The sequence below is a fragment of the Parambassis ranga genome, chromosome 16 (assembly GCF_900634625.1).
Source record: "Parambassis ranga chromosome 16, fParRan2.1, whole genome shotgun sequence".
Taxonomy (NCBI): Eukaryota; Metazoa; Chordata; class Actinopteri; family Ambassidae; genus Parambassis; species Parambassis ranga.
The window spans coordinates 10757788-10774183 of record NC_041036.1 but is presented as its reverse complement, the minus strand read 5'-3'; the positions used below and the strand labels follow the sequence as shown (position 1 = coordinate 10774183).

Here is a 16396-nt window from a genome sequence, read left to right as displayed (position 1 = left end):
TTGTATTGTTTTTCCACTTTAATCATTTGATGATGTTTCAGATTTAAATTCATATGAGGCGTAAATGAGCTCAACACAACAGCTACAACACTGTAACACATTGTGCCTCATACTGTGCTAATCTAATAATGTCCTGTATGTATACATCAGGCAGAGAGAGGACACCAGCACTTTGCTGCTAATATGTCCTGCATGACCTTTAAGTGCTATTTGTCATGCAGGATGCTCACTTACATAATTTCTATATGTCTGTATGATTCCATTTACTCTAACTCTACAAAGAAGTGAGAGATTGTGAAATCACTCATGATGTCCCATGATGAAGCAGCATCCCTGATAACCAGTCTAACAGAAGATGTCTCTGTGCACAGTTTGCTGGTTTGAATCATACACAGGTGTCAATAGTTGAAAATACGTTTTTAATGCAAGCTTAATAGACGTGAATGTCCAGATTATTTGACAAGAGTAGAATAAAGACAATATCAGCAATTTTTTTTAACTTCTAGAACATGAAAAACATGTAAAAGCTACTGATGGTGATCAACTTTTGCCACTTCCTCAAAATATGTTTTATCAGCACTCGATGGAAATTCACCCACTTTCTGTCAGCACGATTGAGTTGATGAAATACTACAGCAAAGTGAATCATTTTTAGCTTATAGAAAAGTCCAAAAATACTTTAATTATGTAAAGAATAGTAAAGGCAAGAACCATAATCACAGCATAATTTGTACTCTTAGTAAAAACGGCCACTGGGGCTGAGAACAGTTAAACAATCCAATTATTATTTACGTGGTTTACAAGCTTACACAGAGAGATATAGTACCACAAAGTTGTGTTTGTTTTAGAGAAAAATGTGATAATTTTGAAAATATATATTTCAATACTAAAATTAAAAAGTGTGGCACACAGGTCAGCCCCTCCAAAAGGCAAATATAAACACCAAAAGAACCAACAAAGCTAATTATACAATGTAGCTGCTACTATGAGATTATACTGTTATATGGATTATATCAAACTGTCCATATGCTAAATAACAAATGCAAATATGATGTTTATCAAAGCATGCAGTAGACATGTTACAGTATGCAACAGATACATCTGTTTCTATTATGATGTCACACGGCAGGGTTGGTGGCAACCAGGTGCTCAGTAGTAAAAGAGTGAATTATTACTCAATGACTGGACATATTTGTTCTTTTAGTTTTCATTTGCTTTAATGTGTGTGTGTGTGTGTTTTGTTAGATTATTGCTGTGTGCTCTTGTCATATACAGTCATAATGGGATCAGTGGATGGAGAAGAGAAAGTTGTTGTGTGTGGCACCCACTGATGTTGACACAGGACCTTCAGTTTGGTTGTGTGATTGTTACACAGTGAAATGTAATGTGTATGTGTTCTGCTCTGTGAGGCAGATTTTGATTCATTTGTCCAAAATTATTCTGTGTAAAACCTTTAGCTGATTCTTAACCTCAGTCAAACAGTACCTTAGAGTCATGTAAAAAAAGATGGCCTTTAGATAAAATCATGGTATATACAGTTACTTTTACAATGTGCAGTATGTGTTCATCAGTAACAGTCTCACACCTCAGCATCAGAAACTGACTTCTCTTTGCTCCGACTGGTGATCATTGAGTTTGTGTAGGTGTAAGAGCGAGACACCTCCTCCTGGAAGGCGCTTTCCAACACGTTCAGGATGGATTTGCGGACTTTATCCTTGAAATCTTGACCCATGAATACGTACAAAAGTGGATTCAGGCAGCTGTTGAGAAAGGCCAGGCTTGTGGCTATAGGCACCCCGATAGTGGTGACATGATCTAATATTTCACTGGAATAGTTGGACATGTGGTTCACCAACTCGATTAGAACCATGATGTGAAAGGGAGCCCAGCACAAGAAAAAGGTGATGATGATGGCGGCGATTATCTTGAAGGGCCGGCTTGAATGGCTGGCCAAGGAGCGGTTTCTTCTAAGGCGATGGATTATGACGGCATAACAGGAGACGATGACAGTGAAGGGGATCACAAATCCCAGGAGGAAGCGGGTGATGGCCATGGCCCGATGACGGAACAGCTGCAGCTGAATGACAGATGGTGTTTCATCATCATCAGAAAGAGCAAAGTTGTTAAAACAGTTGATGATGTTTTCATCATCAGTGGACGGCCCAGTGTCCCTGAAGATGAAGTACGGAGAGCTGAGAATCAAAGCTACTATCCACACACCCAGACTCACACCGGAGGCCTTGCGTACATTTCGGTGGTTCTGGGCCCAGACGGGCCACACCACAGACACACATCTGTCCGCACTGATCACCACCAGGATGTAGACACTGGCAAACATGTTCAGGAAGCTTATGGTGGTGTTCAGTTTGCACATGAACTTGCCAAAAGGCCAGTGGAAATCCATTGCTGTGTATGTCACACTCAGAGGCAGGAAGGCTGTGAAGAGGAAGTCGGCCACAGCGAGGTTGAGGAACCAAACTGTGTTAACGGTTTTCTTCATCTTGAATCCGGTCACCCAGATAACCACTCCATTCCCGAGCACACCGAGGACAAAGGCCAGGCTGTAAACAATGAGTGACATGATGTTGAGAGACTTTCTCAAGTCATCAGGCAGGTCCTTGTAGTCGTGGTCGTCCCTGTAGTCATACTCTTCTGTGTCACCATAAAAAGAGTCATTTGTTGCAAAGTCATCTGACTTTGATGTTGTGATGTTGTTGTTGGAGAGATAGAAAGGGCCACTGCTCGTTAGCTCCATCATTGTCATAAAACCTGCAAGAAAGAATAAAAACACAAACATAAACTTGTTATTTTCTTTGTCCTACAGCATCAACAGTCTGCAGTAACCAGTGGTGGAGGAAGTACTGAAGCTTGGTACTTAAGTAAAAGTACAATTACCCAGCAAAATATATACTCAAGTAAAAGTAGAAGTGCTACATCTACATTCCTACTTAAGCAAAAGTCCTAAGTACTTACTTTAAAATGTACTTAAAGTATTAAAAGTAAAAGTACTCATGCACTGAATATATATTATTGATTTCCATTGCAAAGGATATCTGATCAGGTTAAAATAATCAAAGAAATCATCTTAAAATTAAAATGGACAATGTGTAGTTAATTTACATTTTCAGTACAGACGTCTTTGAAATGTACCCAGAACCAGCTATGGACAGGTCTGTGTGTCATGAGGCAGGCTGTGGGCATCAAGTGAACAGAGAGGCTTCATCTCCATGTCTCACTGATGTGACCTCACATCAGTCCAGCAGTAAAGTCCACCACAACTGTATTCATAAAATGTAATGAGTAACTACAAAAATTGTAGAGATGTAGTGGAGTAGAAAGTAAAGATGATAGCTGCAAAATGTAATGGAGTAAAAGTATAAAGTATGCACTATTATTTTTACTTAAGTAAAGTATAAATACATAAACATTTACTTAAGTACAAATACTCAGTTACTTTCCACCACTGGCAGTACAGACACCACACACTCTTTAACGTGTGTGCAGACTGACGTCAGTTCAACTGATCAATAACCTAATGTTACTTTATTATACACTCATTCCCTGCTTAGACCAATATAAAATCTTGCATGTGCAGCATGCACACGCAAACAAATACCAGTCTGCCCAGTTTAAATGTGCATAAAACTAGTATTGCGTAATAGATTTGGCGCCGCCTCACACAAACGAAACAGGAAATTTGCACTAATTGCTTTGTAGCTGCCAAAAACAATTAAACAACTGACTTATTAGAAATACGTCTCCAAAACACAAAGAAAGACTTTACCATCAGATTCTCATGACTATAAAGTAAACATGTAGCTATGTTTATTCTCTATTTTCCCTCCTAACGACTTTGTTTGATTAAACTTTTGAAACAAAGACACTTTACCTCGGTCAGCGCTCCAGCCTGCTGTAAAAGCCTCTCTGCTCCACTCTCACTACTCACTGAGGAAAACTGCAGAGCGCAGATCCCTGACTCTTTCAATATATGACGTCACCGCCCACAACCAGGCGGGATCTGGCTCCAGCTGCACGCTAAACCCCCCCCCCCTTCGACTCTCAAGAAGACCATCAATCCACTTCTACTATTCCCTTTTGATCTTGGATCATTGCACTCATGTGTTTTTTAAATCAAACCCATGTATAATGCGCAGCTCCACTGACACATCCATGCACAGCTCATGAACATGTAGTGATTCATGCTGTTATAGATTCCTGCCAGGGCACGTCCACATGACAGAGCCCTTTTTTTGGTGCTATGGGGATCTCCAAAAGTGAAAACACTGAGCAGCCAAACAACTAAATGCCTAAATTGTTGGTTGCTGCAATGACTACCTGAAGATGGGTGGAGCCACGAGTTCTCATTTGCACACCAGTGGCCCTGCTGTGTAATGTGTTTTTGTCTACATAGGTTGAGGTCATGTTTTCTTGTGATCAGGTTTAATTGCTCTGTGTTGCATGTTTCCATGTTTCTCCACGTCGAAGCATGCAGCTCCCTTCTTCTCACCCTGCCTGGCTCAGACTGACATATCACTGAGTATTGTACCTTTGCTGTACACCTAGAACTCCACCTGTGGTGCCTACACTTGCACAGAGAGCCTGATTTTGTGTCTGTTGACACCTTATTTCAACATGAGTCATATCATACACCCAACAGACCATAGCTTTTCTGTCCATTCTGCTTTCCGCTGGACCTATGCCTTACTCCAGCAGATGGGACTGGATGATACCACATCTGCATGCCTGGTTCACCTCATTCTGTGCAGATAGACATGTGGTAAAGCTTGCAGCGGTTGCTGGTGTGTTTACATTAACTCTATGCCAGTTTTTGGTCATTGTATTTATCATTCCTGGTGGAGTAGTGGTTCGACTCCAGAGTTTATGTTTCTGCTATGTGTAACAATACAAGGTGTCCCAATTACTCTTTACATTAAAACAATGATCATACAACAATATGAGTGAGCTTCTGCACAAACTCTTATTAATAAGGGATGCTTTTGGTCACTTTGTCACTCTTTGCAGTGAGCACACACTCCTGAAACATCTGTATAAGCTCAGGAATTTGCAGGAATGGGATCAACAATCAACTGCACGCCTTAAACAAAGAGGAATTCATCTACCCTGAAGCAAATGTAAACCATAATTTTGGGCAATTGTATCTCTTACACCTGCCAGACACATTACAGTTTTTTCTTTTTTTATTTTATCACATCTCAGTCAGAGCTTCTCAACCCTACACAACACTTTTTTCTTTTCTTCTCATTATCTTGACAACACATTTCAAGTATCGAATCTGTAATACGACTTAAGCAAGAAGTACAGGAAAAGACAAAAAGACTGAAATATACATTTTAATAAGAGCAAGATGGTCATGAGGGGGAGTGTTGGCTGGAGACACTAAACAATCAGCCTGGTGTCTCTAGGGTGCAGCCCTACCTTTCAGCGGGGGAGAAGTGCTTCATCTGACTTCATGCTCATATTTCCTCCCACACAGCTCCTCTTTACTCCTGCTGCTCTGCTGCCCACGCATTTGTATATCTGTATTACGTGTTTAAGAGAAAATAAGCATAGTAATGTTTCCCTAATTCCCGTGATCTGTGTCACACCTCTAACTGAAGGTGAAACTTGAAATAAGTTTGAGATACTTCACATTTTACTGTTTGCCAAAAGAGTTGCCACAGTGCGAGGCAGATTTTAAAGTTTCCAATCTGCTTACGTCTGTTTTCCCTTGCAACACTAGAAGAGGAGGAAAAGCCAGCTCATGACGTTCAAAGATAATTCATTTTTGGTTTTGACGCTTTAACTCGGTCACCCAGTAAAGCTCTTAGAGCCTCCAAGTCATGAACTGATCAGATTCACACAGTGGGAGCTGTTATGATCTGCCCTACCCCAACAAAACTGGGTCCCCTGCTAGTTTACACACACACCGCACAGGAACTGGGTCCAGCCAGCAGTCCAGATGTGAGGAGGAGGAAGAAAGGCGAGAGTGAGGAGGAGAAACATATACAGTTTGCATCCATTTACATGCTCTCGGTCCATGTGAGTGTTCAGAATAACACCCCTGTTTGAATGTGTAGGAGGATTCATGTCTTTACTCTTTCTTTTTTTTCTTAAAAAATGTTCCCATTGAGAGAAATTTTTACACCAGGACCCAAAACAATTTATTAAACATACAGGAAACGGCTTAAAATAAGCTGACCTAGTTAACTTCATCATCACTCCTGTACTGTTCAGCTACATTTGCTAAATGACTCTCCTGTTTTAGCTGTAGTCTAGACAGCATGACTGCTTTTGTTTAATTTGGTCATGATTCTCTTGAGCAATACATCCACAAGTTTTCATTTCTCTAGCTAAAAGTTTTTTTTTTGCTGTGTAGCCTTGCAGCAGAACCTAAAGGCAGAGCATTTCGCTGGAGTCTGTAGGGGATATTAATAGTTATCTCAAGGCTATAGTTTGAGGGAAGCCTTCAGAGCCCAGGGCTTGCCAGAGTTCTTGATTTACCAACCAAACATGCAATTATGTGTGTGCCACACAAATACCAATTTGGGTGTGTAAAACAACCCGTGGAGGTTTAAAGGGAATTTAGTTATAGCAGAGTGCGTTATGCACAGATGAAGTTATGGGGGGTGGGGGGGTTTATCGGTTCAATACAACAGCTGGGAGCAACTGGAATGGCAAAACTAAACTGTTTACAAGTGTGTCTGTGTGTTTGTGAATGTGTGTCTATGTGTGTGGGACACTGAAGTACTAATGACATATTGCAGCTCCCAGCGCCACTGTAATACACCCTGTATTTTCTTGTCTCTGTCGAGTGCAAAACATTATGACCCCGCTTGATTTCTCCAGCAGTCCCGGGTTTCATGCGGAGCAGAGTGGTGTTCGTGTTGAAACGTCTGCTCTTGAAATCTGCTGCGTCCTAAAAACCTCAAAGGTTTGTTGATCTTGTTGCGGTGTTGACTGGAAATCAAACCCCTTGTCTCATGGGTGTGGAGAGGTCAGGAATTTTGTTTTCAAAGTCAAACACCAGTGCCAACGTCTTTTGCTCATATGGCTCAGGAACAATTTTTTTTTCCATGAATACACCACACACAAGGGGGGAAAAAAAGCTAAACCTCAATAACCTAACCACTTCCTTACATTTGTCCCTACTTTCAACCACAACGCCTGGTCCCCCTTAGCAGACCTAAAGGGATATGAATAATCAGCCCAGGCTCTGTGAGACAGAAAACAAGCCTGGCAAGTCATCCAGATCCTCACACACTGCTCCCTCTGTCTGTCCGAGAGTATTTTGAGGTGCAGTGGAATGAGATTAGGAGAAGCGGAAATGGTTAAACAGGGAGCGCCAGATGGTAACATAAATGAATGTTTTTGTCTTTTCCATACATTGTAACCAAGGGCTGGAAAATATGCTGTGATGTTGGAAATAAATGAAAGTGAATGGGTTTTTTGGGTGCAGAAAACGTTCTCCTTTAAAGTCATCTATCCGATCACATCCTGCCTGCTGCTTTGCACGTGTGACATGTGTGTGTCATGTGTGAGACCTTTCCACCTTTCAGCAATTAGCTCTCTGCATTTCATGCACATTTTAAATGTTTATAGTTTTCCTGGAGGCTGTGATCAAAATTTATCTCTGGTTAAATTTGAACCCAAAGCCTCAGCACACATCAGTGAACATGTTTGCAACCACAGATGTTTTTATAGATAAGCTTCTCTGCAATCAAAGAATATACATTTGTGGAATGTACGTGTGAAAAGGAGAGAGAGTCTCGTACTGATAAGTGGAGGAGGACCTGTCTGAGCTGGATGGGAATGTGTTATATTTTAACCATAAAGTGTATAATCATAGGGTTTCGGTAAATGTGCCCTCATGTTTGGATGTTTTTCTGTCTGGTGCTGATGAATACCTGTGCTTAAACGTGAGTAATGGAGACTGGTACCTCTCTGTTCTCGCAATATGACTCAGCAGCAATGTTGAAACAGAAAAAGAGATGAATTCCTTCAACATATTTTATAAACCGGAGAGACAGAGATACTTTTTTGTATCCTTTATTATTTACAAAATGAGTTTCCTAAAGGCAGCTGAACAGGATGTGCTATAAGGGCCACAAAATGATGACCTGGAACGAGAGAAGCACAAACTTTCAAACATTTCTGATGATTAAAGATGATTAACTTAAAATAAATCAGACATGACTTGATAATTAATGAATCATTAGTAATTCTAGATAATGATGACGTAGCAGGAAACAAAGTGAGAGATCCTACATGAGAGATGAAGTGAACTTTTTGTCTTCTCCTTCTGGCAGTGAGAGCGATTACACAAACACTGTTGTTTGTAATGTAGCTTCAAGTTTTAACCAAATAATGAATTTTTATTTGTATAACAGCTGCAGCCTACATTGTTATTGTGGTTTTTAGCTTCCCCATTTAGCAGCTCCTTGAACCTTTGTTATCATTAACTGATGGTATTTGGGAGTTTGTTGTTCTTTTGTATTTAAAATGGCTCCTACTACTTACACACCTGGTTAAAAGAAATAACATATCAGTAAATATATAAATATATGAGTAAGTAAGAAGAAGAATTAATAACATGCATGAAACTGCGTCATACTCTCCGATCAGGTTTGAGACCTCTATATTAGGAAACACTTTCTTATCACATACTGTGACTTGCATTTTCCATGTAGCAGCCAGCAGATGAAAAAACGTCAGATCTATGATTAAGCAGCTCTTCAAAACAGCAACCGTATGAAGTTCTTGCCTCTGCATCTGCCTAAAAACAACCTGCCACTGTCTAAACCTGAATTTAGAACATAAAGGTAATGAGCACAAGTGGAGGCAGAGCATTATGCTCAGTATCACTGTGGAAATGCAACACGTGTTTAAGCCATACCTCTGACGATAGAAGACCTTGAGAAAAATTAGATAAGAGGACTAAAATACTAAACTAACTAAAGAGTGTGAGGGCACTTAAACCTGCCACACACCAGACATGAAGCTGTTTCTCCTCCTGGCTCTCTTTGGAGGGGCAGGTATAAATCAAACTTTTACTAATAATGACTAACAAACGACATACTGATGACATAATTGTATTATTTTTTTTCTCACTTACAGTTGCCCTAAAAGAAGGTGACAAGATTGTCGGAGGGTATGAGTGCCCTAAAAACTCTGTTCCCTACCAAGTGTCTCTCTTCACTGGGTACAACTTCTGTGGTGGGATTCTCCTGTCAGAGGAGTGGGTGCTCTCTGCTGCACACTGCAAGCCAAAGTAAGAACCACCATCACTAGCATCTTTTTAGATTGTGAAAGATTGAAAAAAAAAGGCAGCAATGGACTAGACTTTCAAACTGGTTTTATTTTTTTTTTTCCAGGTCAAATTTAGAAGTGCGCCTGGGAGAGCATGACATCTGGGAGCCTGAGGGGACTGAGCAGCACATCATGTCTGATAAGTTCATCCGCCACCCCGACTACAACCCGCGCTCTCAGGACAGTGACATCATGCTGATCAAACTGAGTCGGCCTGCGACTCTGAACAGCTATGTGCGTCCTGCAGCGCTTCCTTCAAAGTGTGCCACTGATGGGACAATGTGCCAGGTCTCTGGATGGGGGAGTCTGCGTCCCAGCAATGAGGGCTGTGAGTTACACACAACAAACAATAACAGCCACAACAAAAGCTGTTATTAATTTAATCAGGTATGGTGAAGATGCTGTTTTTGTGTCTTTACAGCGAGGTACCCAGATAAGCTGCAGTGCCTGGAGGTTCCTCTGCTGAGTGATGACACCTGCTTTAATGCGTATCCGTTCCAAATCACTGAAAACATGATCTGTGCTGGATATCTAGAAGGAGGGAAGGACTCTTGTCAGGTGGTGGAGATGTCACAAAAAGGCAAATGCTTCATGATAAAAGTGACTGTTACAGGTGAAGATTAACCTCATCTCCTTTGATCCAGGGTGACTCTGGGGGCCCCATGTTGTGTGACGGTGAGCTCCAGGGAGTTGTATCCTGGGGCCATGGCTGCGCTCTGAGAAAGAAGCCTGGGGTGTACACTAAAGTCTGCAATTATGTCTCCTGGATCAAGAACACAATGACATCTGGCTGAGCAATGAAGGTGTCATCAGTAAAAACTAAATGCATGATGATCTGTGTGTACAGTGTCATCAATTAAAGTACACCACCTCTTTTCTAGATACAACGTTGCAGGAATTCTACTCCGCAAGTGTCTCAGACGTGTGTTGGAGAGTTTGAAAAGCCGCATGTACATAATTTAGCTAGCTGTAAATCAAAATAGCATGTATCTGTGAGCATGTTAGAGATCATGCTGGCTTTAATGCAGTCACAGCATTTAGAGCTCTGACTCAGGATGGCTTCACAATGAATGGGCAGACAAGTTTCATGCTCAGTAGATGAGGAGCAAACCCAACATTTACAGTCAGGAAGCAGTAAATCACGCTGCCACACTGCTCTCTGTGGGCTCAGAGCGTAAAGCATATCACATGCTCCACAATCACTTCTTATCATATGCAGTTTATTAAAATTAAGTAAGAATAAAAAAGTCCTTCTATCACTTGTTCTTCCATAATAATATTATTCTGTAATGGAGGTAAACATGCCCTGATCAAACAGCATCAGGTGCACACAGGGAAACACTCGTGCCCCTCATCATAAAATCCCAACATTATTTAAGTGGATTTTGGGTTTCTTGGGTGTGCCTCAGAGCACATGAATGAGTCATAAGGCATTTGCTTGACCGCCACATATAAAGCCTGAACCCTAACGAGGTTTCTGAGGGCTCGTAGCCTCTGTACAAAAAAAGCTCTCACTGCTACAGAGCCCAATGGAGGCTGTGCTAGGACAAGATGTTGTTTCTGGCAACACAGATGTCTGCGTTTCGAATCCTTTGGTATTCCACAAAGCATGTTTATGAGCTACTTCAGTGTTTTGGCAGGTTGGTAAAAGCATCCTTATCCTCCTGCAGTGAGCTGTAGAGGATATGTTTTTTGATGTGGTCATGTACTAATGCAGTAAGTATAATGATTAGCCAGGCGTATGACTAAAAGAAACCAGTAGTATAGCCATGAACGCTTGATATAAATTGAGCTATAAAAAGAAAATAAGAAAATTACTTGAGCTCTAAATAGTGTTCAATACTCTAAACATGTGTATTTAACAGCAAGGGGTGCAAATAATTAATTAAACTGCAGATGAATATATTCAGACACGGGGCTGCACTAACAATAACATGCACATGTTTAAGTTCCACAGCACAAACTACATAAATTAAAACATACTCATGGAAAACCCCCACATTCACCATAGGAGTGCATTCAGTAAGTCAGTTCACTGACACGCATGGCCTCCCTACATGACATCAGCTTCCTGGTGGCTTCTATTTGGGTCCGACATGAAGTGTGTTGACGGCTCAGGCCAGCTCCAGTGGCTAAGGGTGTGGACCCTCATGAGCGGTCAACAGATTTGCCTGTAAAAAAGTCTCCAGGGATGTAATCATTGGTTAAAGCATGGTTACAGCAGCAGCAACAATGCACTGATCCAGATGGGAGACCATTCTTTTTTTCTTCTTTTAAGTAGAAAGCTTATTGATTCCTCTGCAATTACACTTCACAGCTAAAAAGACCTCTGACTTCCCCACCCACACACACACAATCCCCCCCCCCCCCCCCCACTCATGCAGGTACAGAGACGCGCCAGCAGAGGGCAGCATCCACCTTGTGAACGATCATGATTGCAGCCACTGCGGTTTCTCATGATGTTTCAAGTGAACAACTCTCTGCTCTACAACACGTGTCCAACATCAAACTCATAATCTGCCGACATTTATACAGTGTTTGTTCACAAACACATCTCTGAGGTAAAAAATTAAATAAAAGGGTTTACTTGTTACTTTTCAACCAATCTGTCGCTAAGAAAACTAGCTAAAATGAGGATAAAAATCAAGTTAAGATGTTAAAATGTATTAAAGAAAAATTAAAGAATAAATGAATGAACATACAGATTCTCATCGGTGTATCTCTTTAAAGTTGGGGCACTTGTGTCAGACCTGTCCCAGGTCACAGACCAAACATCTCCATGGCAAAGACGAAAAACAACGCCTCGGAGACCCCCGCCTTCCTCCTGACGCACGGCCGAGCCTGCGGGGGCGCGCGCACTTGGAATGACATCCCAATGTATAAAAAGCGCGCACGTGGCTCCATCTCGTCTTGTAAGCTACCTGTAGTGAAAAGCCCACAGACCTCACGCCTGACACTGGATGTCTCACACAGCAGGAACATCTGGCCTCAGGTAAGGTTCACATCATGTGTTTCATGTGTATTGATGTTTATCAAACCGCAATAAACTTAAATGAAAACGAAAATATTTCCGGTAAAATCGTTTGAACAACAAATCTCTGCTTTCTACATGCGGTAAGACTCTTAATGGTTTTAGCTTCATGGTCAGTAGATATGTAGTTACTACTTGCATGACTTCATTAGTAGTATTCTTTTTAATCCTTGTGTTGTTAGATGTATAATTGTTCATTGTAAGCGTTTGTGTGACCCTTTTGTAGTGTTTAATCTTTAATGGTAAATCTATTACAGAGGAAAAAAGATATAACTGAATTTATTATGATAATAAGTAAAATATATAATTTTGTATTTATACTGATGATAAATGATGTAAACCAACTGGTATGTCAGCTATATCTAACTGCATCACCTGAACTGTTGTATGAGTTTTTGTGAGAGATTCACATTTTTGGGCTGTGGTGGAGCTTTAAGTGTCTGTAAGCTGTATTGTTTTCCAAGTTGTAGCTTGTTAACATTGTCTTAAAGAATCCACGTAAAACAGCTAATTGCTTTTAACACCCTTTCCCCCCAAACACATGGTTTAGTGTGACTTTATTCAGTATAGGATTCTGTCTTTTATGAGCCATACTAATGGTACAGTGTAATTTTACAGAGCAATCATTTGTCTAACATGTGGCGTCTTTGTGTCTCTCAGGTAAAGAAACAATGGAGCTGAAACCCTTATTGAAGAAGCTGTGCTCGATCGTTCGTGCCATCTTCACTTTCCTCTTCGCTCTGCTGGTTCTGGGCGTGATGATTTGGGCCTACGTTGAGGGTTACCAGCTGGTCACATCTGCATATGGAATCATCTCCTTTGGCTTTTATGGACTCATCCTCTCGGTCCACATGCTTGGTCAGAGCTTATTTGCCCTCATCGAACACCGGCGAATGAAAGCCCGCACGGAGCCGTGCAGCTTTACCAGAACAATTGGTTTCACTATATCAGCTTTCCAAGAGGACCCTGCCTATCTAAGAGAGTGCCTCAACTCCGTCAAGGCACTCAAGTATCCCCCCGAGCTGCTGCGCATCATCATGGTGGTAGATGGGAACTCAGATGATGACCGCTACATGATGGACATGTTCAGAGAGGTGTTTGCAGACCAGGATCCTGGCTGTTATGTGTGGAAGAACAACTACCACACATGGGATCCCTCCCAGGCCCAGCTGGATGTAGAAATGGCAGCAGCAGTGGGTCCAGGAGGGGATGCTGATTATATAATAGGAGAGGATCCACAGAGGAAAGAGGTAGAGCGCCTGATCCAGAGCAAAAGATGTGTGTGCATCATGCAGAAGTGGGGGGGCAAGCGGGAGGTGATGTACACAGCATTTAAAGCCCTTGGATCATCAGTGGACTACATACAGGTATCTACATATTTTTTCTCATGCATCTTCACAACACCTGTTTAGTGTTAACTCACTGACTCTCATGTTCTTTCCTCAGGTTTGTGATTCAGACACTAAGCTGGACTCTCTGGCCACTGTGGAGCTGTGTAAAGTGTTGGAGAGTAACCCCAAGTATGGAGCAGTGGGGGGGGATGTGATGATCCTCAACCTCAAAGACTCTTACATCAGCTTCATGAGCAGCCTAAGATACTGGATGGCCTTCAACATCGAAAGAGCCTGCCAGTCCTTCTTTGACTGTGTGTCCTGCATAAGCGGTCCTCTGGGTAAGAAACACAATCTCTCTGTGATACAAAAAAACTCAACATGTCCCAAAACATGATGTCGTTGTTTGGGTGAAGATTGAACATCCACCATCATTCTTAAACAATCAACTTCACCTGTCATTGTTAAGCACACAGGCTGTATCTCACTGTAACACTGTGGTTTCTTGAATTTCTCTCTGCAGGTTTGTACAGGAACGACATCCTTCAGCAGTGTCTGGAGTCTTGGTACAATCAGAAGTTTTTGGGAACCCATTGCACATTTGGTGATGACAGACATCTGACTAACCGAATGCTGAGCATGGGCTATGCCACAAAGTACGCACCCTTTCCACATTACTATATATACAATGTTCACGGTCAACAGTAAATGTTAGAGGATGCTGTGAAGACAAATTTCATTGGTCTTTTTTTATTTCTTTCAGATACACAGCACGCTCCAAATGCTACACAGAAACACCTGCTCAGTTCCTGCGCTGGCTCAACCAACAGACGCGCTGGACCAAATCCTACTTCCGTGAGTGGCTCTACAATGCGATGTGGTGGCACAAGCACCATCTGTGGATGACATACGAGTCCATCGTCTCGGGTATTTTCCCATTCTTTGTCACCGCCACCATTGTCCAGCTGTTTTGGACGGGCTCGCTGTGGGACATCCTCTGGATTCTGTGCTGCATCCAGCTCATCGGACTGATGAAAGCAGCATACGCTTGCATCCTAAGGCGAGACATGGTGATGGTGTTTATGTCTCTCTACTCCACCTTGTACATGACCAGCTTGCTGCCCGCTAAGTATTTTGCCATTCTCACTATGAACATAAGCAGCTGGGGAACATCAGGCAGGCGTAAGGTCGTAGGTAACTACATCCCCCTCCTCCCTCTGTCGGTGTGGGCTGCCATTTTGTTAAGTGGGATCGGTCATACAATCTATCAGGAGAGTCAACTGAACTGGTTAAGTCCAGCCAAGATAATGGAGACCAGGTTTCTTATCTTTGGTTGTATGGCCTACATGTGCTACTGGCTGGTCATGATGCTCCTTTACTGGGTGGGGTTCCGGAAGTTGTGTAGGAAACGTTCTGGGAGTTATAAAGTGAGCGTCTGAAGAGTTCAGCCTATTACCTTAAATTATTGCATTGATTACATGTATTTATTTTTTCTCACATGACCGGGGGAAGGTGTGTTTACAGCTGCTAATCAATCTAAAGGACCAAATGCTGGTAAACCTGAGTGTTTTTGTAATACCAAAAGTATGACTAATTTATAAGGAAAAACATTGTATTTATATGGAGATGTTCTGTATGTTCTGTCCTGTACTGAGGGCTTCTCGGGCCCATGCACTTCTCAGGCTTCTTTTTGGGAGATGATGACTGAAGTTTACTTCATGATGTCTGAAAAAAGAGAGAACTTTTAGTTAGGAACATTTTTTAATGAGTTTTTTTACATGTTCAGATATGCATGTGTTGATTACTTTAGCGACACAAAAAATTCCATAACTGTGTTCAGTCAGCATTACTTCACCACTGTTGATGTTGTTGCTGTTGTTATTGCACTGGATCCTGGGTGGCACTTTCTGCTGCATAGACAAGCCACAGGGATAACATATGTTTTGTTGACCAACCTAGAGTTGTTACTTTGGTTCCCTCGATAAAAAGCCAAAGGGATTTTAGATTTATTGCAAAAAGCTCTGCGACAAACAAACGTTTATCACACTTATATGTTTGTAAAAACCTTACACGAATCCAACCAACAACACAAACTTCAATGCATTTTCAGGTTTTAGAACACAATCCTGCAGCACTGAGAGGAGACTTACTTGAAAATGGAGAAAAATGGAGTAGTAGTATGGGAAACATGATGATGTTGACAACCAATACATGGTGTCACTGTGGAAACAGTTTGTTTAAATATTGTGTATTAGTTGCTGTACACCTTGATATGTGAAGGACAGGTGTAGACATTGTCAAATGCACTTTTGTATTATGGAGACAATGGATGAAACTTTACAAATGTTTTTGTTGTAATAGTTGATTTTTTTTATTACTTTTTTTAGATGTGAAAAAATGTGAAAAACTTACAGTCTGGGGATAAATGTGCAGAAATGAAGAAATAAAAAAATATTTTTGTAATATCAACAATCCTGTTTTTTTTGGTCATTATTACATTAAAAAAGAATAATTCTATAATTCAGCAAAATAAAGTGAACGTCAAACTGTGCTTCACATATCAGTTGATGAAAAACATTGTTATGTTGGTCGGACACATATGTGGCTGTTTATAATGTCTGCATAGTATGTTGCAGTCGAGAGAAAACTGATAAGAAAACAATGAAAATGACATATAAGTGACAAGGATCACTGTGAGAGAATACAGTCTGGTGCAAAGTACATCCAC

At 41.3% G+C, this 16396-nt stretch overlaps 3 protein-coding genes across 3 annotated transcripts; 2 read left to right on the top strand and 1 right to left on the bottom strand.

Moving 5' to 3' along the window:
• Window positions 1-430: 430 nt before the first annotated feature.
• fpr1 (formyl peptide receptor 1) lies at window positions 431-3950 on the bottom strand. Its single transcript, XM_028426499.1, has 2 exons — window positions 3890-3950; window positions 431-2769 (listed from the first exon to the last, which is right to left on the bottom strand). Exon 2 carries the CDS (start codon window positions 2762-2764, stop codon window positions 1580-1582), a length of 1185 nt encoding a protein of 394 aa, XP_028282300.1. The 5' UTR covers window positions 2765-2769; window positions 3890-3950; the 3' UTR covers window positions 431-1579.
• Window positions 3951-8950: 5000 nt separating this feature from the next.
• On the top strand, window positions 8951-10140 carry LOC114448036 (trypsin-3-like). Its single transcript, XM_028424658.1, has 5 exons — window positions 8951-9032; window positions 9115-9268; window positions 9372-9634; window positions 9728-9864; window positions 9951-10140. Exons 1-5 carry the CDS (start codon window positions 8993-8995, stop codon window positions 10098-10100), a joined length of 744 nt encoding a protein of 247 aa, XP_028280459.1. The 5' UTR covers window positions 8951-8992; the 3' UTR covers window positions 10101-10140.
• A 2049-nt stretch (window positions 10141-12189) lies between these two features.
• has1 (hyaluronan synthase 1) lies at window positions 12190-16085 on the top strand. Its single transcript, XM_028425738.1, has 5 exons — window positions 12190-12298; window positions 12998-13704; window positions 13784-14009; window positions 14192-14324; window positions 14432-16085. The coding sequence occupies exons 2-5, from the start codon at window positions 13009-13011 to the stop codon at window positions 15105-15107; spliced, it is 1731 nt and encodes a 576-aa protein (XP_028281539.1). The 5' UTR covers window positions 12190-12298; window positions 12998-13008; the 3' UTR covers window positions 15108-16085.
• The last annotated feature ends 311 nt before the right edge of the window (window positions 16086-16396 follow it).

Coding starts and splice junctions, on each gene's coding strand:
- fpr1 (XM_028426499.1), bottom strand. CDS start 2,764: ATGACAATGATGGAGCTAACGAGCAGTGGCCCTTTCTATCTCTCCAAC.
- LOC114448036 (XM_028424658.1), top strand. CDS start 8,993: ATGAAGCTGTTTCTCCTCCTGGCTCTCTTTGGAGGGGCAG. Junction 9,033..9,114: donor GGCTCTCTTTGGAGGGGCAG/GTATAAATCAAA, acceptor TCTCACTTACAG/TTGCCCTAAAAGAAGGTGAC. Junction 9,635..9,727: donor GCGTCCCAGCAATGAGGGCT/GTGAGTTACACA, acceptor GTGTCTTTACAG/CGAGGTACCCAGATAAGCTG.
- has1 (XM_028425738.1), top strand. CDS start 13,009: ATGGAGCTGAAACCCTTATTGAAGAAGCTGTGCTCGATCGTTCGTGCC. Junction 13,705..13,783: donor CATCAGTGGACTACATACAG/GTATCTACATAT, acceptor TTCTTTCCTCAG/GTTTGTGATTCAGACACTAA. Junction 14,325..14,431: donor AGCATGGGCTATGCCACAAA/GTACGCACCCTT, acceptor TATTTCTTTCAG/ATACACAGCACGCTCCAAAT.